We start from the raw sequence: 22,112 nt of genomic DNA, 5'->3' as shown, positions 1-22,112 counted from the left end.
TCACTATTTCCATGTTGCCCGTTTTTAATTTCATTTTGAAATATTAACAGGAAATGCTTCATATTAAATTTTAAACTACAACAAAAAAAAATAAAATAAAAACAAAAAATAAAAACAAAAACAAAAAAATTTACATATACACATATAACATTAAATAAAAAAAGTTTTGCTAAATTTAATAACAGTTAAAAAATTGTGATTTTTAATCATTTTTTTTTTACTAACTAAAATAATACTACTTTTTTATAAATATATATTTTTTTCACAAAATGTAAATAAATATTTTTATAACAATTAGATTGGACTAGACATTTGAAATATTTATTTTTTAGTTTTCTTTTTCGTTTTTTAGTACTTAAAAGTAGTGATATGCTGCATTTTAAAGTAGTTTCAAGTCAAAAATTATGCTAAGCCATTTACTTAATTATAGCTAGAGTTACATATACCTATGTATGTAGTTAATAAATTAGTACTTATTTGCATAGTTTGGTATTCACTGCCATTGGCAATTGATATGTATCGATTTCATGGTTGATATGTTTCGCTTGTCACAAATTGTACACACTCAAAAAAAGCTGAGTATAAACGCTGCTATAAGCTAAATTGCTCTAAATTGTATAGTATGTATATGTAGATACGTATCAGCATGCATCCGGTGACCAGAAAATAAAAAAAAAAATAAAAAAATAATAAAAAAAATATTAAAAAAATACAATGAAAATATATATGTATAGAAAATATAATATATTTATGTATATATTTATTTTTTTAATTTTGTATTTTTTTTTTGTAATTTTTGTTGAATTATGTATTTTGATATCTCATTTTGCTTTTTGTAATTACATTTTAAAATAATTAGTATTGAGTTTTCTTTTTAAACAAAAAAAAAGCTAATAATACTATCTCCAGCCTCTCTACCACCACTTCACTGTCACCGCATGCACTGTTCTTTCATTTATAGTAGTTGTTTTAGATCTTATTTATTTATACCTAAAACTAAGCATAACCTCAAATAATTCTAAAATATTTATGTCTAAGCGAATATCTCCTAAAAAGTAAGCCAAACTTAAACTTAGCTATATATGTCTTGTGCTACGCTAGATTTGAACATTACTTCTAAATAGTTATGTATGTATGTATATTTTCGCTACGAATTTCGTTTAGATTTTGTGTTTAATCCTAAATGTATGCACACCTTTTATTCAGCCTAAATTTTGATATGTTTTGGTTTGGTTCACTTGAAAGCGCAATAAACTGCGTTTCTTTCTAGCAGCTGCCTCAAAGTATTTGCAGACTTGACTGCAATGCATTTTACTAAGCTGCGCTTGCTAATATTTAGTATTATTTTGCAGTCATTTATGTATTTTCGCAATGCTCTGCTCGACACAGTATACTTCTCGGCGACGTTCTGGTACTTAATTGTTTGTCTTTAATTTAATTGTAAATTTCTTAGTTAATTATTAATTCTTACTAATATTTTTTAAACTATTTTTTTTTATTTTCTATAAGAATTAAATTTCGCATTTTTCCACACACACACACGTTCTTTCTTTATTTTTCCCCACACTTTACACATTTTGTATGTATTTTTAATAACTGTTCTCAACACATTTTAAATTTGTAGTTCACACCTTACATTTGCTTAGAATATGCACACTATATTTAATTAAATACATATACATACAGTTATTTTTTAATTTTCTTTAAACGTACTCACTTACTCGCTAGAAAATCACATTTAGTTGCTTAAAAAGTTCTTCACTCCTTATAATATCTGTTTATGTATTTTTGCGTTTTTGCAATTTTTTCTACTTGAAAAATATTGAAAAATCAAATAGGATGTGTATTATACTAAAAACAAATCTTAAATATTAACTCATGCATGTCGCTATATTTTAATTTAATTTCTTATATTTTAATTAATACACTATTTTTAAAAAATTATAAAAAAAATCTTGGGGTTTATATAAAAAAATATTCGATATATTTTTGTTCCTAAATAAATACGCTTGATTTTGGAGTTTTCGGTTTATATAAAAAATTACATAATTCATATTGCTTTTCAAGGTTTTTTATTACACAATTTTAAGCTTCATTATTTAAGCACAAATTTTTGGAACTCAATATGTCCAGGCATATATAAAAATATTAAAATTATTTTGGGTTACATTTGGTGTTTTTAACTTGATTATGGATATTTGAATATTTGTTTCATCAGCGTGCGCTCATTAGATACAAATATGTAGAACATACTGAGATGAAATTGTTTTATGCCTTCAGCACTATAAGAACTGCAATAATAAACACTTGACAAATTTTGTTAAAATATAAAAAATCAGTTTTTTTTTTGCCGGAAAATAGCCATACAATTAGCCAAATCTGTGAGTAAAAAATGAATATTATATACCCCATATACATACAAGTACATATATGTATATACATATACAAAGAGATATTCTCTATTCTGAAGAGTATGAGTTAACGTTGTTTCCCAAAAAATTTGAAGGCAATAGTCAATCGGCTGTATGGCTGAATCAACGTTTTTCGAACCAATGCGAATTCTCACAAATCGGCATTCAGAAACAGAGTTTTGAACTTCAAAATTATCGGCCGTTTTTTTAACTTAAAAAGCGACAATTTTTTCAGAACTACGCCACTTTGCTAATTTTTGATATTTTTCAAAAATCCTAGGTCATTGTATATGAAATATCTTCAAATTTAAAAAAAATTTAGAATTTTTTTTTGTTTCAGCGACTCATTCGGCCGGAATCATGTCAGCAGTTGGGCAACTTTTTTTGGCACTTCCGAAGACAGCGCAAATTTATTTTATATTGTTATTTTCAACATTTCAAACATTCGATCGAAACTTTCTTAAAAAAAAAAAACACGAAAATCGCCAAATTTTTCATGGGTTACACTGGTATAGCCCCTTAAGCAAAGTCCGAAGTTATTGTATGAAAATAGTCGTATAGGTAAGGGTGGTTGACAATAAGCGTGATACCGTTCACCTATAGGCGGAATCCTATATTTCCTTAGCTACTCTATTCATTTGAAACAAATTTGATACTCAACGTTACCCGAACATTTTTATGCTATAGTGTGAAAGTCGATGTACAACCACGCCTATTGTTCATATACAACAATTTTAAGCGCCATCTATTTTTTTAATTTTATAGTATATGCATTTACAGAGTGCCACAACGTATGCGAGCTCATGTCTAAAAATTGTCAAAATTGTACTACAACTTTTCAAATGCTCAAAGACTGGTTATGTGGACTCCAGTGCTTGAGACGGACTTTGCACCGAAGCCATTGATCAATCTTTCAAATATTTAATACATTTCAAAAGGCATATTTCTGTTAGTAATATGTCCATGGGTCAAAAATGCTTTAAATCGAGTCAATACTCCCATATACCTAATGTGGTCATTTCCGACATTCCAATACGTTTTAAACAATTTACTTTATATGTCAATATGTGCAAAAATTATTAATCAAATTAATTGTTTTCTGAATTACCAGCGGAATTCGATCTAAACCTCTAATACGAGGGTCGCCTTTCATATTTCAGGCTTAGAGAAAAATAATATTAATCTTCTAAAATCGTCTTTTTGTTTTTTAAAATATTCTTCATTAAGATCTATACATTTTCGAATATGTTTGAAACAATTTTCGGAGCTTGTTTGCAACTCTGTTTAATATTTCTACAAAAACATGCGTTTAGGTGTCGAAAAACGTTGATTTCTTCATTAACTTTCTACGTAAGGGAATAAAAAAAGTCACTCGGCGATAAGTCAGAACTTTAGGGGGACTTACTCAACAAATAGATATTTTAAGTGCTCAAAAATACAGTTCTTTCATTCGATATGTGAGAGTTTGTATTGTCGGCGGTTGGTTTTCGTGACTTCTTGAATGACAGCTGTCAAAAATGGTTTTTATCACTCTGCATTTAGTCTTCTTCGAAAGTTAAAAGTTAGTAAAAAATAATCGCTCGAGGATATATTAGTGATTTAATTTCATTTTATGACCAAGCTGAATATTTTAAGTTACTGTAATGTTAAAAAGTAAATATTGAACTCTTAGGCAACAAAGTTTAATATGGTATATATGATATAAAAATATGCCGCCGGTTTCGATATTTGAAACTTGTGAGCGCATAAAATGTTCAATTACAACCGAACTTAACCATTACTTACTTTTTTGAATTATTTTACTATACTGATGTTGCTCTAATTAACACAGTTGCGGTTCCCATTCTATTTCGGTTGCCAATAATAATATTTAATTAACCAACAAATGACCATATACTACGAATAAAAATTCGAAAATGTCCTTTCGTTAATTATTTACTATTTTGTATGTCAAATTACCAAATACATATATGCCGTTATTAAGGTTGGTGTTTGAACATTTTTGACCAATAATGCACACTCAAAAGTGGACAATTATCTCAATGAAATTGCAAAATGGCTTTTCGAATATAAAGTGTATATATGTATGACAACAAAACAAAAATAGCTTGAGCATTACGTAATCGAAATTATACATTAAAATTTTCAGATAAGTAATTGCAATGAAAATTATCACTTGTTTTTCATTTTTTCATAATTATTTTAGTTTGTTTTGTTCGAGTAATATTTGCGAAAATTTTTTTGTATATTTTCGGTACACAGAAATATTTCGGTTTATTAATTTAGTCATTAAAGTTGTATGCCTACTGTCGCTTTGTGGTTTTCTTATGCTTAAAGTTTTGCCGACACACATACATACCTATGTTTTGTATATATGTATGTATGTAGCTATGTATATATAGTATATATGCATTTGTTCATGATATGTATGACATTTTCACATAAATTTTCATATTTTCTTTTTTACTTTTGAATTTGATATGTTTGCTTTTGCGACGAAGTCTCAAAGGAGTATAAGTATTTTGTAGATATGTTTTGCTTGATATGTATGTATATGTTTCGATTTTGATAAATCTGGTTACATAAATTATCCACACGCACGCTTTCTCTTTACAGACACTAAACCTCACACTCAATGTAACGCTTTTAAAGTTTCTGATAAATATGTAAAAATGTATGTATTTGCGCTTATATCCATGACAAGTGTGCGGCGCGCACATAAATTATATTTTGCAACATTTATATATGCCTTGGGTTTCGTACTTTTTGCTGCGTCTGTGTCTGTTGCATTTATGCGATTTCGTTTTGACGTGTAAAAATCAGTTTTGCTCAACACAAAAAGTAAATAACGGTCTCTTATTACATTCGCAACATGCATGCACATACTTATATATATATTATTATGCATATTCATTCGTATTCGTTCGCTCACTCGCATGCTCACTCGTCGCAGTTGCACTTAAATATCTTCTATATCCATTTGTACACATCAATCTTTCGAAAATGCTTGCAACACCTTTGAAGTGTTGCAGCAACTTGCATTTTTTATCGGGATCATGTGCATTTATCCTTGCTTATATATGTGTTTATGTGCATATTTGTGTATAAATATTTGTATTCATCATCGCTTATTACACACATATACCATATATGAGACATGCTCAAACTTAGGTCAGAATGAAATTTTAAAGTATTGGTTCGTTCACTAAGTAATTTCGTTTGATGACAACAACTGATCTTATGGAACTTTTTCGCATCCAAATTCACACTTAATCGCTTTATCGTTATAATGTATTTATTTTATATTTATAGAACTGATATAGTAGCGTTTTCTGTGGAAACACAACTCGGAAGATTGTTGAAAGATTAAATTTATCCAACGTAAATATGAGACGTTTAGAATTAATTTCGAAGCATGACACATGAGGTTCTCATGTTCTCACAGAACGAAATTGTCGCTGCAATGATTCTGATTTGTATATCAACCGTCAGAGAACTGATCCATTATGGAAGCGCTATGTTGCCGGCGAAAATAAATTGGGTTAGGGTTACAGAGTGTCCTAATTCTGTTCGAACTAAGATTCTAAGAAATGTCTACACTATTCCAGCCCAGGCTTCGGCGATAAGATGTAATATGTAAAGCGTAAGAGATGAGGATGAACTAGCTCAAGTCACCTCGTAGGCTGCTGGTCAACAAAAAAAGGTGGACAACATTACCTTTTTTGAGTGGGATTTCCAAGGTATCGTTTATTTTGCGCTTTTCCCCGACATTACCACGATTAACTCGGAAGTGTATTGTGTTTAGTTGGACAAATTTTTTCACCAAGATAAAGTGCAACCACTTATAAGTTTGTTGACTCACCAAAAACTTTTGCTGCTTGTATGGGCTGTGGTACCAAACCCAACATATACTCCAGACTTGGCAACTTCGGACTATTACTTGTTTCGGTTTTTGCAACTTTTTTTTTTGGTTTGAAAAACCTCCACCTCAAAGCAGGATGTCAAAAGCCACTTAGACGAGTTTTTTGCCTGGGAGGATCAAAAATTATATGAGTGTGGAATCAATTTATTGCCCGAATGATGGCTAAATGTATTGGATAGTAATGATGAATACATAATTTCATAAAATGTTTTGGGCGACGCAATATTAACTGCTTTCAGCTTTATTAATGAAATGATTTTCTGCTTCGTTACCTTCGAAATAAACTTTTCACACAATTAGCAGCGGAATACCAGGTTATATTGCATCCTTTACAGGAGTTACTCAAACTTACACGGGAAAATAGATACAATATTTTGTGGCATTATTTAAATCTGGTAACACCTGCTATTGGCTATCACATTCTTCTCTTCGTGATATTGAAATTTTTCCAAGAAATGTAAAATTTATTCAAATAGATTTTAGGTATTTGTTCACCGTGACTGTAACTTATGAAGACCATCTTGTTGGGTATAAATTTCTTTACTTTTTAGAGCAATATCTACGATAGTTTGTTAACTTGGTTGTTGGTCACCTTTCCATAGAATATTAGCTGGAACTATTCTTTTAAAAGGCAGTCATGGTGACTAGTTGACAGCTCCGTTTCTGGATGTGATCTGATAGGCAAAACTTTATTGCAGTATTATGATTTCAACGCTCTTTAATACTAAGAATAGATATTATCATATGAGGAACCAAAAAGTCGTGAATCATTGATGACAGAAGTAACCTCCAATTGGAACAGGTATGTAAGAGAGCCCGAAGAACACGTCCCGCTGTAAGCTCATGTTAGTGACTTCCGAAAGTGTATAGAGTAGTAAGGTCAAATATATGTATTAATAGCGCTGATTTGACTGCTATTTCTTTGGAAATTTCTACGTCTCCAAAAATAACACATTGCTGAACATTTTTTTTTGGAAATTTTTAAATCCCAGTTTATTTGAAAATATGGTCGTGAATGAAGTTTTAAGCTTAACTATCGGTTTCCTCTTCATATTTTGAACTTTCGAGCTCCTTATAATTTAGAAGTAAGATAATTTGTTATTCTTATTGCTGTCTTACTAGGGAACAAATCATTCGAAGAAGGTCGATAATGCGTTGACGAGCCATGACCAGGACGGATATCAATATATACTGATGATCAACACGGCAATAAAATAAAGGAATTTGTGCTTGAAAACCGACGATTAACAGTCTGAGATTTTACTGGCATTGTTGGATTATCGAAAGGATCAGTGAAAACCATTTTGATAGTTAATTTGGGCCTAAGAAAAGTGAAAACACGTTTAGGTCCAAAATCAGTGAATGTTTTCGAAAAACAGCGTCTCATTAACGTCTGTGAAAAAATGCTTTCCGACTACTAAAATGTCACAAAACGTATTATTATTGGCGTTCTTGGATCTATGCTTACAATCCGGGAACAGACGATCAATCGTAGGATTATCGTAGCAAACGTGAGCCGCAACCGAAAATACCAAGTCAAATCAGGTGAAAAATCAGAGTTTTGTTGACTGTTATCTTCGATTATTGAGGTGTGGTGTACTCCGAATTCCTTTCGACCGGTCAAACTGTTAACAAGGAATACTATTTGACTCTTGTGCATCATTTGCACGAAGATATTCGTAAAAAGAGGACGGAATTATGGGCAAACAACTCTTGGCTTTTGTACTACGACAATGCACCGTCGCCTACTGCTTTGATTCTTCGTTAGTTTTTCGTTTGTTTGTCATCAGTGTATTAGAGCTAAGGGGGATTACTTTGAGGATGCCGACATAGATTTTGAAGAATAAAATTAGATTTTAAAAATTATGCACAAAGTCTTATTATTTTTTGCCTTTATATAAGAAGCAAAAGTTACACCAAAAATACAAATCTGAAAAAATTACGAATAGAACCTCTTCCTTAATAAAAATAAACATATTTGATGATATGCCATGAAAAATACAACTATTTTTGTTTAATTTTTAAATAAAAAAACTTTAAAAAATTTTTTTGAATTAAATTTTTACACTGCAAATATCCTGTTTACTTTCCGCATGACTGCCTGAATCATTTATATACCCGTTTACGCGGAAATTTATATACAAACATACACATAAACATATTTGTTTACATTGCAACTTACTTTTTCAGCACATCACATACATATGTATATGCGCTTTTTATGCCCGAGCAAAGGTTCATTGCACAGAATTCACAGGCGCGCCGACAGGAAATCGTTAACGCACGAACACGCATACACTGACACTTACTGACACATGCCGACTTTTGCTTAAAAGAAATACTTAAATTTTAAACTTAATGTTGCAACTTTTGTGTTTGTGTGTAGATCGCTCTGTAGAATAACTATAACTCGACTTAAGCTTAAAATTATTTATCGTAAATAAGTATTTGTTACTTATGAATGTACATGTGTGTGTAATTTACATACCTGCGATGAACTGTATAATATTTATATGTTTTTGTGTATTAAAATTAATTAATTAACTGAAATTTGTTTTCCCATCAGTCCTTAATTCTCAATTACAGCTACTGTTGGTCGCCAATTGCTGGTCTCACTTTGTGGCCGCTTTCAGGTGGCGCTCCTTGTTTTCACACACCACACAAACGTAGCAGCGCAAATGTGTGTAGGTGTGTGTGTGGGTGCATGTGCTAACCGTTAAGCGATTGTCCTGCAATTGCTCTAGTCACACCTCCACGCACACACACGCACACATACGCAACTACACAGTGTCCTTTTTAGTAGTTGTTCCTTTCAGTGTGTGTGTTTGTGTGCAGCCTACTCTTCCGGCCAGCCAAGATCCTCACCAACCAATTCATAGAATCGTTGATTATGCTCGGCAAAGAACTTTCGCAATTTGGACACGACCACAGGATCAACATGTGGATGCTTGCGTCCTTTCGTTTCGCGTAAGCATCGGTCACCGCTGTCGTAACGCAAACAGTAGAAGCCTTTTGTCTCGTTGAAGTAGAAATGACTGTTGGTCACACGATGCTCGATGCCTTTTATGCCGCATTCAACGTGTTGTCAGTGTTGTTGTTGGTGGTGATGTTGTTATTGTTGTTGGTTGATGATGCGCAGTGCAAAGTTGCAAGCGGTGTGTTGCAGTTGTCCGCGTTGCCGAGGTAAGTAATTGCAGAGGCCGCAATATGAAAATTTAATGCGTTGTTGCAGTTGGCAGCAGCAGGTAACGGTGGCACCAGCCGAAGTAGCATGTGAAATGTCAGCATTGCAGTAGTCCGTAATAATTGTATGCAAGGAAGAGAAAATGCATGAAGTTAGTTGTGGTTTTTTTGCAATGTGAAAGCGACAAAGTTAATTGCGAGTTTTGTGCGGTATTTGAGGTGAAAAAATATGAGCATTCATGCAGGGAGTATGAGTAGCGTACATACATACATACATATGTAATGTGTATAATGCTAGGATTCGGGTGGTGAACAATAAGATTTTTTCTGCTTCACATATTTTATGAATAGAATTGTTAATTGTATAAATATGTAGTATTCGTATGCTATGTTTGTATGTATACATACTTATATAATATGCCAGAAATTTCAAACTGTCGAAGCGTACACATAACTGCTATAAATGAAATAGACTCGTATAATGAAATAGAAGGTGAAAATAATGTGGCTGCTCTCTTATGTTAAATTCAACGTCAGGCCTTTGTTGTTACTTTCCTTTACATTGTGACAAAAAAGCAGCCGGAAATTGTAATTAAATTCCTCAGGCTTACAATGATTCAAAAACACAATCCGATACGTGCGAGTGGTACAAAGCCTTCAAAGATGGTCGACAGATCGCTGAAGATATACCTCGTTCTGGACGATCTTCGACCTCCTCACTTGACGTGAAAGAAAAAGTGAAGGATAAGGTGCTTGAAAATCGTCTAACCAGTATGAGAGAGATGGCAAAAAGCTCGACATTTCTCGCCGATCCGTTTGAATTATTTTTGTGGGTATTTTGGGTAAAAAACGCGTTCTTGCCCGACTCGTCCCGTTAAAGCTGAATTTTTTTCAAAAAGAGTACGCTAACTAAGTCTTTTTGTACAAGCTTGACTGATTCCGATCCCACATTTATGGAGAGCATTATAACTGCCGGTGAGACATGGATTTACGAGTTTGGCATGCAAACAAGTCAGCAAGCATAGGAATGGAGAGGAAAAACGAGGATAAAACAAAAAAAAACCAAGCCAAAGCCGATCAAAAATGAAGGTGATGATCTTCTTTTTTTCGATATTCATTGCTTGGTTTTTTCATGAATATGTTCCGGAGGGACAAACAGTCAATACGGAGTTCTTTTTGGCCGTATTGAGGCGCTTGCCTGAGAACATCCGTCGAAAACGGCCGAAATTGTGGAAGAACAATGCAATTTAAAGCCAAAAGCGCCATGAATATCATCGATCAACCACCGTATTAACCAGAACTGGCTCTGTGTGATATTTTCTTCCTTCCCGTAACAGAAATTCCCGGTCCGTGGAATCAGATTTCACTCAATCGTAGAAGTAAAACAAAATTCCTTGAAGAAACTGAAAAAACTGCTTATCAAAAGTGTTTCGAGGACTGAAAAAATGAAAAACAAGAACATAATTTTTATCATAGTTCAGTTTGTACGACAGCTATATGCAATGGTAGTTCCATATGAACAACTTCTTCTGAGATTGCACTACTGCCTTAGATAATGATTCATGCCACATTTCGTGAAGATACCTCGCCAAATCAAAAAATTTCATACAAGTACATGAATCCGATTATACAGTTTGTATGGCATCTGTATGTAATTGTTGTGCAATCTCGGTGGTTCCGACAAAGAAAAAACTTCTTTGGAAGAAACGCGCGGGTGCAAAATTTCAGATCGATATCTCAAAAATTAAGCGACAAGTACGCGTATATCATATACAGACAGACGAACATACAGGAAGACCTTGATAAATTCACTCAGCTCATCATGTTGATCATTTACATATGTCTATATACCATAGCTTCTCCCACGTTTCCTTCTGGGTGCTGGAAACTTTATGATAAACTTAATAAATCCAGTTCAGTGTATAATTATATACATATATAACCCTGCTTCTATTTCCTAATTATACTTAAGTAATTAACTCCCCGAATCCGAAGTTCATATTTCAAGAGCGAAATGTACGCAAACTATATTAGCAATCTTGAAATGTATAAGCACCTCGTGTGCTTTGTTTAAATTACAAAGGCATAGTCAAATATGATATCAAGACATCGCAGACAACAACAATAAATTGAATGTAATATTAATGCTTATTGTTAGCAGGTGAATATCATGCAACTACACGAATTTATAATTGTCCACATTCAAAGACAAAATTTACTACTAAAATATGCGCATTAAATATATCCTTTCGACGTTAAAAGTTAATTTGAATTTCTTTATATATACATATATACACACGTATATATAAACTCGCACTTCGGTACTACTGCATTTGGCTGATTGATTGTTATTCGCTGCTCAAATGCACTTAGCTGTGTGCAGATGTATATGCAAATGTATACGCAGCTAGTGCTTGTACATACAGATTAATGTATATCATTTGGGTATAGGAGTGCTGAAATTTAATGATGAGTATGATATTGTTGTTCTACGTTCAACGAGTAAGACCAACCAATTTCATGTTGCTTAAGCTTATATGAGAATTCTAATGATTTTTTTTTCATTGTAGGGCAATACATTAAAGTTTAGCTAAGTAAATATCATTGTGTTATAAATTAACATATTCAAACAAGTTCAGAAATTTATGAAATTTTCTGCGCCGAATCAAAACTCAATACCTTACATATATAAGATCTAGAAGAAAATGCATGTTTCCGCATTGAATTGAATAAATAACTAGACTGATCAGATTTAAGTCAAATTATATATCATTTTGGTCCATAACTTGTTGTCATTGGGAAAGATCATTCATATATTTGTTATGAAAACTCTCGTCCCTATTGGAAAAATATTATGGAAGAAACAGATAGCATTTACTTGGAGCCAGATCCGGACTATAATAAGGATGCATTAAAACCGCCCAACTCCTGTTAGAGCTACTGGCTATTCACTATCGATGTGTGTGGTCTGTCGTTTTCCTGATTTAGTACACTTCCTCTCTTGTTAGCAACATATGTATGCTTCCTTCACTTCCAAGTACTGACAGTGCAGATACGACTTAAGTTCCACCAATTGGCATAACCCTGTATTGCATATATAAACTCAGCTAAGCAATGTTTGCCGTCTTGAATTTTGTAATTTCATTCGCATTAACTTCAAGTTCTAAGTCTTTTTGTATCTAGCCCTAATTACATACCTGGTCGCAAAAGGTGCGCAAACGAAATACTGCTCGAGGGCATGAGTCGCCATGAACAAATTCTATTATTTTACGATATATTCAATAATCAGTCTTCTAAATGGTGGTGTTCCTTTGATATCAAAATTACCGCAATAGAACCAACGAAATAAGAATTGCACATGATTGACTCTTACAGTTTCAGAGCCATGAATATCTTTAAAATTTTCAGCCACCTGGATTGCGTTTTACCCTTTATTGAAGAAAAACAGTAAATCATATCAGCAAAGCACATTTCTCTTTACTGATAACCCCTAACTAAATTCTAATTTTTTTCTAAATTTTGTATACATTTTAATAAATCCTCCTGCAATCCTTGAGTAATAATAAGACTTTGTTCACAATTTTCAAATTCTTAGATTATTCCTCAAAATCTATGTCGTCCCCTCAAAATAATCAAATAATTTTTTGGCTTCGGCACACTTTTGCCATGATATTCGGCCGATTAATAGTTTATTTCCAGGTCGTAAACATAGATCCAAGACTAATCGCCAGTAATAATACGTTTCATGACATCCTGGAAGTCGTAAAGCATTGTTTCACAGACGTTAACGCGATGGCGGTTTTCGAAAAAATTATGTGATTTTAAAACCAATCGGCCTTTCACTTTATTTAGGCCCAAATGATCCTTCAAAATGGTTTTCACTAATCCTTCCGATATTCCAACGGTGCCAGTAAGGTCTCGTGACTGTTAATCGTCGATTCTCTAGCACCAATTTCTTTACTTTATTGACGTGTTGATCATCAGTTCACATTGATGGCTATCTTGGACGGGGTTCATCGTCAACGCGAATAATTTGTACAAATCGAAAACACCTGTTCGTCACAAACTCTTATCACTGAAAGCCTTTTCCAACATTCTGAACGTTTGGGCAGTGGAAATTTATATCGAAAGCCTACGAAGAGTCATAAACCATATTTTACTGGGAACTGGTGATACCGGTAGAGTTGCAGCGGTCTGCAAATATCGATGAACAGTTGGATAGAACTTTTTGTCACAAATGTTAATGATTTCAGTGAATGTTGTTGACACTTTTCAATCTAGTAGCCTCGAGCAGAATCTCATGGTTCTAATCAAAAATGGAGTTTCAAACCTCAAAACCTCCATTTGCATACGCCCAAAAATTATTAATATTGTAAATTTTAGAGAAAAATTTAATATCTTTCAAATAAATCGAAACCTCCTTCAGTTTTTCATTTGCCAGATATTTGCAGCATATATTTCATTGCTATTTCAATCAATATACCACTGAAACCGTCGAATGAGCAGACGAAAATAAATCCATATGAAATTCGAAATCATTGAATCACATTAGCCAAGCAAATTGGGATGAGGTGCAACTCATACTGCATCGCCTATTATTTACTATTGCCATTGGGAAGTAATCACGTGCTGTCACCCATACGGGCGGGTAGAACGCGCAACATAGCGGCTTGCTGTAATATATCTACACTAGAAGTATTTAATGAAAACACGTACACACTGCTGCTTATATGTGTATATGTATGTGTGTAAGTTTGCACATGCTTTCAATACACTTTAATCAAATTAGGGCAACACAATTAGCAAAATGTATCAGCAGACATTCACGCACACAATCACACACATACAAACACGTAGCGGCAGACAGGAAGTAATTACGTAGGCAGGGAGTAGATGACTATATGCGTATATATAGATAAATGTGTGGTGAGGGTGGTGGGGGCGCTTCCGCTTTGCCGCCGACAACTAACGACTTACCTAAGAACGTTTCGATGCGCTTCAATTGCGAAACGGGGTCCTCAATTAATCGATCACCATTGACAACGAGTAATTGCTCACGCGGGAAGACTTCCAGCCAACGATGCAAATGCAAATGATATAGAGATATGGTTAGCGGACGATAGGACTCATTAACCGTGCCATTGGGGAATATGGCTAGCTCCTCGAATGATCTATGAATATAAAAAAGCGTGTTAGAGAGTGAGATGATAGAAGAAAGAGAGAGGGTATAAGTGCATAATTGGGTATTTATATAATTAAGTTGTAGATATATCTTGCCTACTCAACATTTATATACAATATATACTTATGCATAGTGCTGCTTTTAATGTTACGTATACGCCATGCCGCCTCTGCTGTGTGCCTGCATACACAACCACCCACTTACTGCTGCATAGAAATGCTATAAGCGTTAAGCAAAACATTTTTGTTTTCGCTCAATTTAAATTGAACGGCAACACGCGCTTATTTTATTGAATTAACAAATTAAAATGAATGTCGCGTCTGCTCCATTCATTTAGTGCCATGGCACAAACGTAAGTAACTTGTTACGGCGCATACAAACTCAACGCTAACCAATGCTGGCCGTGTTGAGTTTTTACAATTTTCTAACGTTTTACATTTCATTTGTATGCAAAATAGACGGTATGAGCACACTTCCTTTCTTTTCAGCATTTTATTACTGTGTTTTCATAGCATACACTTTGGCGCCGCTGCCGCGTGCTAACACATACACATAAACATTGATATACAATTTTACACTTAGTTGCTGGCACTTACTTGCTTGCAATTTGAGCTGCTGCTGCTGCTGCGGCCGCCGAGCCAGGCGTTGGCGCCGTTGTGTGCGCGGATTCACCAATACGAATCCGTGCCGCACCACCACCCTCATCGCCGCCACCACCGCCGCCGCCACCGATTGCATTATCATACACTTGTGCTGCTGCATAGGACTTGCTCGTTTTGCCATAGAGTGCCATATGCTGGGACGCGCGCAGCTGTTGGTTCGTATAGCTCGCGCCCGGTCCATAGCCGGAGCCGGCTGCATCGATGGCGCGGCCGCGTCGTCGCTGATAGCTGTTGGCGCTGTATTTAGCGGTCGCTGGTGAGGGTGGCGCTGCTGCGGGTCCATCGGCTAGCGGCAGCGTGGCCGTGGCCGCGTGACTTCGTAATTGTGTGTAATCAGAAATGGCCCTTGTCACCGGTTCACGTACAATGAGCAAAAGTTTTATGCTGGCATTCATGGCGCGCACACGTTCCGGCACCTAAAAGGCGAAAGCGAGAGAACGGCGTAAGTAAAAATGTATAAATTAGAATTGCAAAACATTTAAAATATGTAGCAAAGGCATGTATGCAGTTGCCTGTGTATATAAGTATATGTGTGATTGTGTGTGCAGATGCCTGGTTGTAATGAGAGCAGAATTGAATTTGTCTTCGTTGGAGTTTCATTTTATTGGCTTTTCTCGATTTTCCCATTGATACTTTTCGCTTTGCTGCACATGTTTTTGCTTGCCGACAACTGCTGCCAAATTAATTTACTGTTTCGAGTTTCGCCTTCGCATATACTACGAGTATACCGTTTGTGCTTTCAAATGGAAAGTGACCAGTTGGTACTGTATGTTGCATACATTCATAGAGTGCACTTTTGTATATATTGATATGTTGTGACAAAAAAGTACTCGGAAATTGTAATTTAATTCCCCGGGAAACCTTCGACCTCTTCAACTTATGGAAATATTAAGAAAGTGAAGGATGTGGTGGTTGAGATCGTCAGGCAAATGTGAGAGAGACGGCAGGAGAGCTCGACATCTCTCTCGAGTCCGTTCAAATGGTTTTGGTGGATGTTTTGGGTAAGAAATGCCTTATTACTCGACTTGTCAGGGTAAAACTGAACTCAAAATGAGTATCGTAAACAGATCTCTTTGGACTTGCTTGGCATGGGTTTATGAGTTTGACATGCAAAGAACATGCATGTAGAGAAAAAAGAACCACGCCAAAGGTGATCAAAAATCAGGATCTCATTGTTACTTCGATATTCGTTTTGGTACATCATGAATTTATTCCGGAGAGACGGATGGTCAATAATGAGTTCTGTTGACCATATTAAGGCATTTGCGTGAGAACGTCATTTGAAAACGGCCGGAATTGTGGAATATCAATACATCGATTATGAACGCTGATAATAGACCATCGCATGGAGCCGCGATTGTTACCGGATTTAAAGTCAAAAACGCAATGAATGCCATCGACCATCCACCGTATTCACCAGATATGACTACGTGAGATTTTTTCTTGTTCTCCAAACTGAAATTTACGCTCCGTGGAACCCATTTTCAGTCAATCGAAGAAACAAAACAAACTTCCCGGAACGAGCTGAAGGCCAAATTGCTTATAAAAAGTATTTCGTGGACTGGAATAAATGTGTTACATCTCGTGGGGATTACTTTAAAAGCAAGAAAATAAAAAGCAAAAATAAAGTAAATATTTTCGTTTTATTTACAATTTCCGGGTACTTTATTGTCACAATGTATGCATATATAAATGGTAGTGTGCCGCTGACTAACTTAATAAGTTTAATGCAGGCGCAAGTTGTGCCTTACAACATTAACAACAACTACAGCGAGGATAAAAAATTAGTGCTGTGAGTAATTAAAGTGCCGCAGGTTGTTGCAGCCCGGGGCAGTAGCTCAAAACAAAAAGCTGTTAATAGTAACAGTAAAGTTACACAGTTTATAAAAAGCAAAAGGTAGATAAATCTGCGCAATGGAGGTTTAAATATTTAATATGAAGCATCAGCAGGCAGATGAAGTAGAGCAAAGTGCAAACTAACAAGGAATCAATTCTCGAGGATGAGTCAAAAGAGCAAGTTGAAAAATCCATATTTATTGTTTTTATATTACTATATGCTTTGTAATTATGTAGATTCAGTTGTTTTACTCGCTCAGTTGAGAGAACTGCTTTCAAGATGTAACGAAGGAACGTATTCAATTGACAGTTAATGAATATTTGAGTAAGAAAACCTCTTTATAAAGTAGATGACGCAAGGTGTCACAATGATTCAAGCAATTGACATAATATCAAACAATATTTGAATCGCAGAAGACAATTGGCAAAATTCCATGAATTTCTCAACTAAGAAGTAAGTAAGTCTTACAACAAAGAGCCGGGTGCTGTCAGGATGGGAAATTATTGCTTCGTAGCTAGTCGCAAATTCCGTAAAATTTTCGGCAATCAATCGGTACGTTTGATGAACTTTTGTCGGTAGCATTCCCCATTATTAGTTTTACTCAATTTTAGAAGCTCATAAAACAACCGTCTGATTCTACCAAAATTATCCAATTCCTTATTACAACTACGTTATGGATATTCGACTTTGCCGTGGATATGTTTCATTGGCGTTTTTATACTCTAGCAACAAAGTTGCTAAAGAGAGTATTATAGTTTTGTTCACATAACGGTTGTTTGTAAGTCCTAAAACTAAAAGAGTCGGATATAGGGTTATATATACCAAAGTGATCAGGGTGACGAGTAGAGTTGAAATCCGGATGTCTGTCTGTCCGTCCGTCCGTCCGTCCGTCCGTGCAAGCTGTAACTTGAGTAAAAATTGAGATATCGTGATGAAACTTGGTACACGTATTTCTTGGCTCCATAAGAACGTTAAGTTCGAAGATGGCCAAAATCGGCATACTGCCACGCCCACAAAATGGCGGAAACCGAAAACCTATAAAGTGTCATAACTAAGCCATAAATAAAGCTATTAAAGTGAAATTTGACATAAAGGATCGTATTAGGGAGGGGCATATTTGGACGTAATTTTTTTGGAAAGTGGGCGTGGCCCCGCCCCCCACTAAGTTTTTTGTACATATCTCGGAAAATACTATAGCTATGTCAACCAAACTCTATAGAGTCATTTCCTTCAGGCATTTCCATATACAGTTCAAAAATGGAAGAAACCGGATAATAACCACGCCCACCTCCCACACAGAGGTTATGTTGAAAATCACTAAAAGTGCGTTAACCGACTAACAAATAATGTCAGAAACACAAAATTTTACGGAAGAAATGGCAGAAGGAAGCTGCATCCAAGATTTTTTTAAAAATTGAAAATGGGCGTGGCGTCGCCCACTTATGAACCAAAAACCATATCTCAGGAACTACTGGACCGATTTCAATGAAATTCGGTATATAATTTTTTCTTAACACCCTGATGACATGTACGAAATATGGGTGAAATCGGTTCACAACCACGCCTTCTTCCAATATAACGCTATTTTGAATTCCATCTGATGCCTTCTCTTTATAATATACACATTAGGAACAAATGATGATAGCGGAATAAAACTTTACACATATATATAACTTTTAAAGGTCCCTTATATCGATAAATCTCTCAGAATTTAATTCTAATTAATTTTACAGCAAAATAAAAAATATGTAAATGACGGATAATGAAATCTCGATTATCACTTTATCATGCGAGAGTATAAAATGTTCGGTGACACCCGAACTTAGCCCTTCTTTACTTGTTGCATTTAGGGTTGTCGTGTTGGATCCATAAGACAGGTCATAAGACAGTCACAATTCGATGCAAAAACGTCTTATTTCCATAGCGTTCATACAGCATTTCTGACATTAAAAATCGTCTTTCAATGCTTTGGATGTATCCGTCTGATTTTAATGTTTTGAAAAGTCTGCTTGAGTGACTCTGTGACTTCTTCTTGTGTTTATCAATAGACTTCATCGAGTCACAATGCTTCGATATATCAGTTTTAAATATTTAAATCGCTTGCTACCTTCAAAAAATACAATTTCTTCAAAATTTGCCTACCAAAAAACAAGGAGAATTTTCAATAGTATTATCTTTATCTTCACCTCTATCTTTATCTTTATCTTTTTTGTCTTTATCTTCATCTGTATCTTTATCTCTAAATCTAAAGGTTTCCGTACTCACAGCATATTTTGAGAGCAGTCAGCGTTTTGTAAGATTTTACTGGGAATTAGAAAATAGTAATGTAAACTTCATTCCGAAAACCAGGTCAATTGAAAAATTCAAGACTTTATTTCAACTTTCATGCTCCAGGTTCTAACAAAGATCAAAAAATCTGAATAAAACCGATTCGATTCTTTTTGTGGAAACTTCATGACCGACAAAAATGAATCATGCCTTGAATATTACTGAATGACAAAGAAATACAACAAAAAACTAAAACGACTTCTCTCCCAACAAAACAAATTATTATGCCATCACCCATCAGTTTATGCTACCCCAATCAATCAGCAACTCACTCAGCTTGAATGCTTGCGATTAATTTTTTAATAACATTATTTCCACCGTTTCACACTAAAACGCGATATTCGCTGATTATACACCCCGACCACACCAAACAACTAGTTCTAATTAAAAACACTTAAAGGGCGCCATGAATTCAATTTTCAAATGCCAATCCTCTGCACAAAAGCATGCGAGGAATATACATACAACAACAGCAATAATAAAATTGAAGAAAAATATGTTTTTAAATTGTCACGCCCACGCTGGCACATCAGCGCGCAGAAGAATATTCAATCGCAGTTAATGCATTAATGTTTCAAGGACAAACGCTCATCATACAATTACAAGCGGCTGCTAATTGCTGACCCTAATATCCGTTGAATAGTCTCGACCGCGTCGCGATGTCATAAACGTTAGGTTGAATGCATGAAATTAGCTTTCGTGCGCACCCCCTTTTAATTGCTTTGTGGTGCATGAACTGGATCGGCATGAAAAAGCGCTTTGTCTAGCATATAATTAGGCGCTGACAACCCGTTTTGCTCTCTCGCTGGCTGGCCAATGCACTGGCTGCCTTTGGCTGCGGCTGACGAGCACAATAACGATAAACAATTATAATTCCAAGCGGAAAAAGCATAATAAAAGAGAAAGCAAAGCAAGGTTGGCATGGCAAGGAATACATGTAATCGGGTCAATCCAACGTAGACAAAAGGATTATGCGGCCAACTTAATTAAATGAAATATTTAATAAGAGCGCACAGACAGCTGGCAGCTACCAGACTAATGAATATCAAAGCAAATCAAGGATGAGCTGGCACAGAAAAAAATCTGCGAAGCATAAGAAATCTTTAAAGCCAAACTACTACAACTACAGTATATTTCTTGCTTACTGTTTATTTAGCTCCCAAAAATATATGCAACAAACGCCTCATTTGTGTTGTGCGCTGAAAAGTTGCAAATTTAATGTCTGGCAACAAGTGAGCCATTTAAGCCACTCAATTGCTGCAACCAGCCAAGCAAGCAACCAGTCAGGCAGCCAGGCAGTCAGACACTCAGTCAATTTGGTCATTGAGTTCGCTTATGCAGACACAGGCAGCCGTTTGTGCAGTCATAAAAAGCAAATATATTGCTCGACAAATTGAACTCAATTGAACTCGGTAGACATGTAAATTAATTGACAGCTAACGGTGTTTGCCAAAAAGCATATAAAGCTGGGTGAGCACTTTGAGAAGACCCGTTTGTGTCAGCCAACGTTTTGGCAGACTAGAGCATAAGAAAGTAGTGTTGGAAGCTTGCCAGAATTTGGTGAAATGAATTTTAGTTGCTTTTGTGCTTTTCAATTGATGTCCACTTCGAAATATGTATATATGAATTGTGTATTTAAGAAGTTATAACTAGAAATCGTATAAGTAAATATTCCACAGCTAAATATCAAATAAACAGCATACACAAGGTGGCTTTTTAACCGAACTATCTGTTATCAAGTCAAGCAGATTATAGAAAGTCTCCACATTCTTCACATGCGATCTAGAGGAATAAACACCCATCGACTGATGTTCAGTTTCGGAATCGTATGCGTAAATCCACGGTTCTGCATTAGTCAAGCACGGCTATAGTATTTTCTAACATTTCCTGCTTCAAATTCACATAAGCCTTTGTTGGAGTGATGGACAAATTTTGAGAATTGTGTGAAAGCATTTTTTACAGTCAATTGTTCATTCAGCATTAATGAATTCAAGTCCCAAAGACAAATAACAAAAGCGCAATAGAACAAATAAAGGAAGATACATACATTAGCAACATGGCAACGAAGATGGGAGAATGAGAGTCGCGGCAGATGGACGGATAGATTAATATACAAGAAAGACGTAAACTAATGGACAAATCACAAGTTTGGAGATGTCGACTTTTACACAACCGTGTTGTTGTCCGGTCAGGGATACCTCAAAATGTATATCCACAAAATGGGTAACGTCGAAGAGCCGTCATGCTTATACAAAGAAACGACAGAATAGGACGCTGAACACACATTCTTTGAAAGTGAACGTACTGCCATAGAAGACCTGGTTGGTCCAATAAACTCGGACAATTTAATCAGCGTAATGCTGGAGAGTGTAGCAAACTGGGAGATTAGCCACAAATTCTCAGTAAACTTGCTATGCAGCAAAAAGCCGGACTTGGATGCAGATAAGCAGATGTAAATTTCCTCTCAATGAGAAAAATGGAGCGCCTATCTGAAGTAATGCAAGTGCGGGCCAGAGTAGGCCGCGTTTTCTTAGAGAGAGGGGTTTTAGTGACCTGCAAGTGGCACATACCGTTGCCATGAGGACAG

At 35.2% G+C, this 22,112-nt stretch overlaps 1 protein-coding gene across 1 annotated transcript in view; it reads right to left on the bottom strand.

Moving 5' to 3' along the window:
- Positions 1-7,031: 7,031 nt before the first annotated feature.
- The window catches only part of LOC105226264 (heparan sulfate glucosamine 3-O-sulfotransferase 6), a 174,960-nt gene continuing 159,879 nt past the window's right edge, over positions 7,032-22,112 (bottom strand). Inside the window, exons 7-9 of the mRNA XM_049452354.1 lie at positions 15,295-15,776; positions 14,494-14,687; positions 7,032-9,393 (exon numbers count right to left, since the gene is read on the bottom strand). Coding sequence (XP_049308311.1) covers positions 9,170-9,393; positions 14,494-14,687; positions 15,295-15,776 — 900 coding nt within the window. The 3' untranslated portion in view covers positions 7,032-9,169. The remainder of the gene's footprint in view (positions 9,394-14,493; positions 14,688-15,294; positions 15,777-22,112) is intronic.

This window comes from Bactrocera dorsalis, chromosome 3 (assembly GCF_023373825.1).
Source record: "Bactrocera dorsalis isolate Fly_Bdor chromosome 3, ASM2337382v1, whole genome shotgun sequence".
Lineage (NCBI taxonomy): Eukaryota > Metazoa > Arthropoda > Insecta > Diptera > Tephritidae > Bactrocera > Bactrocera dorsalis.
Note: the sequence above shows the minus strand (reverse complement) of the source record. Positions and strands in the feature narration are given on the sequence as shown.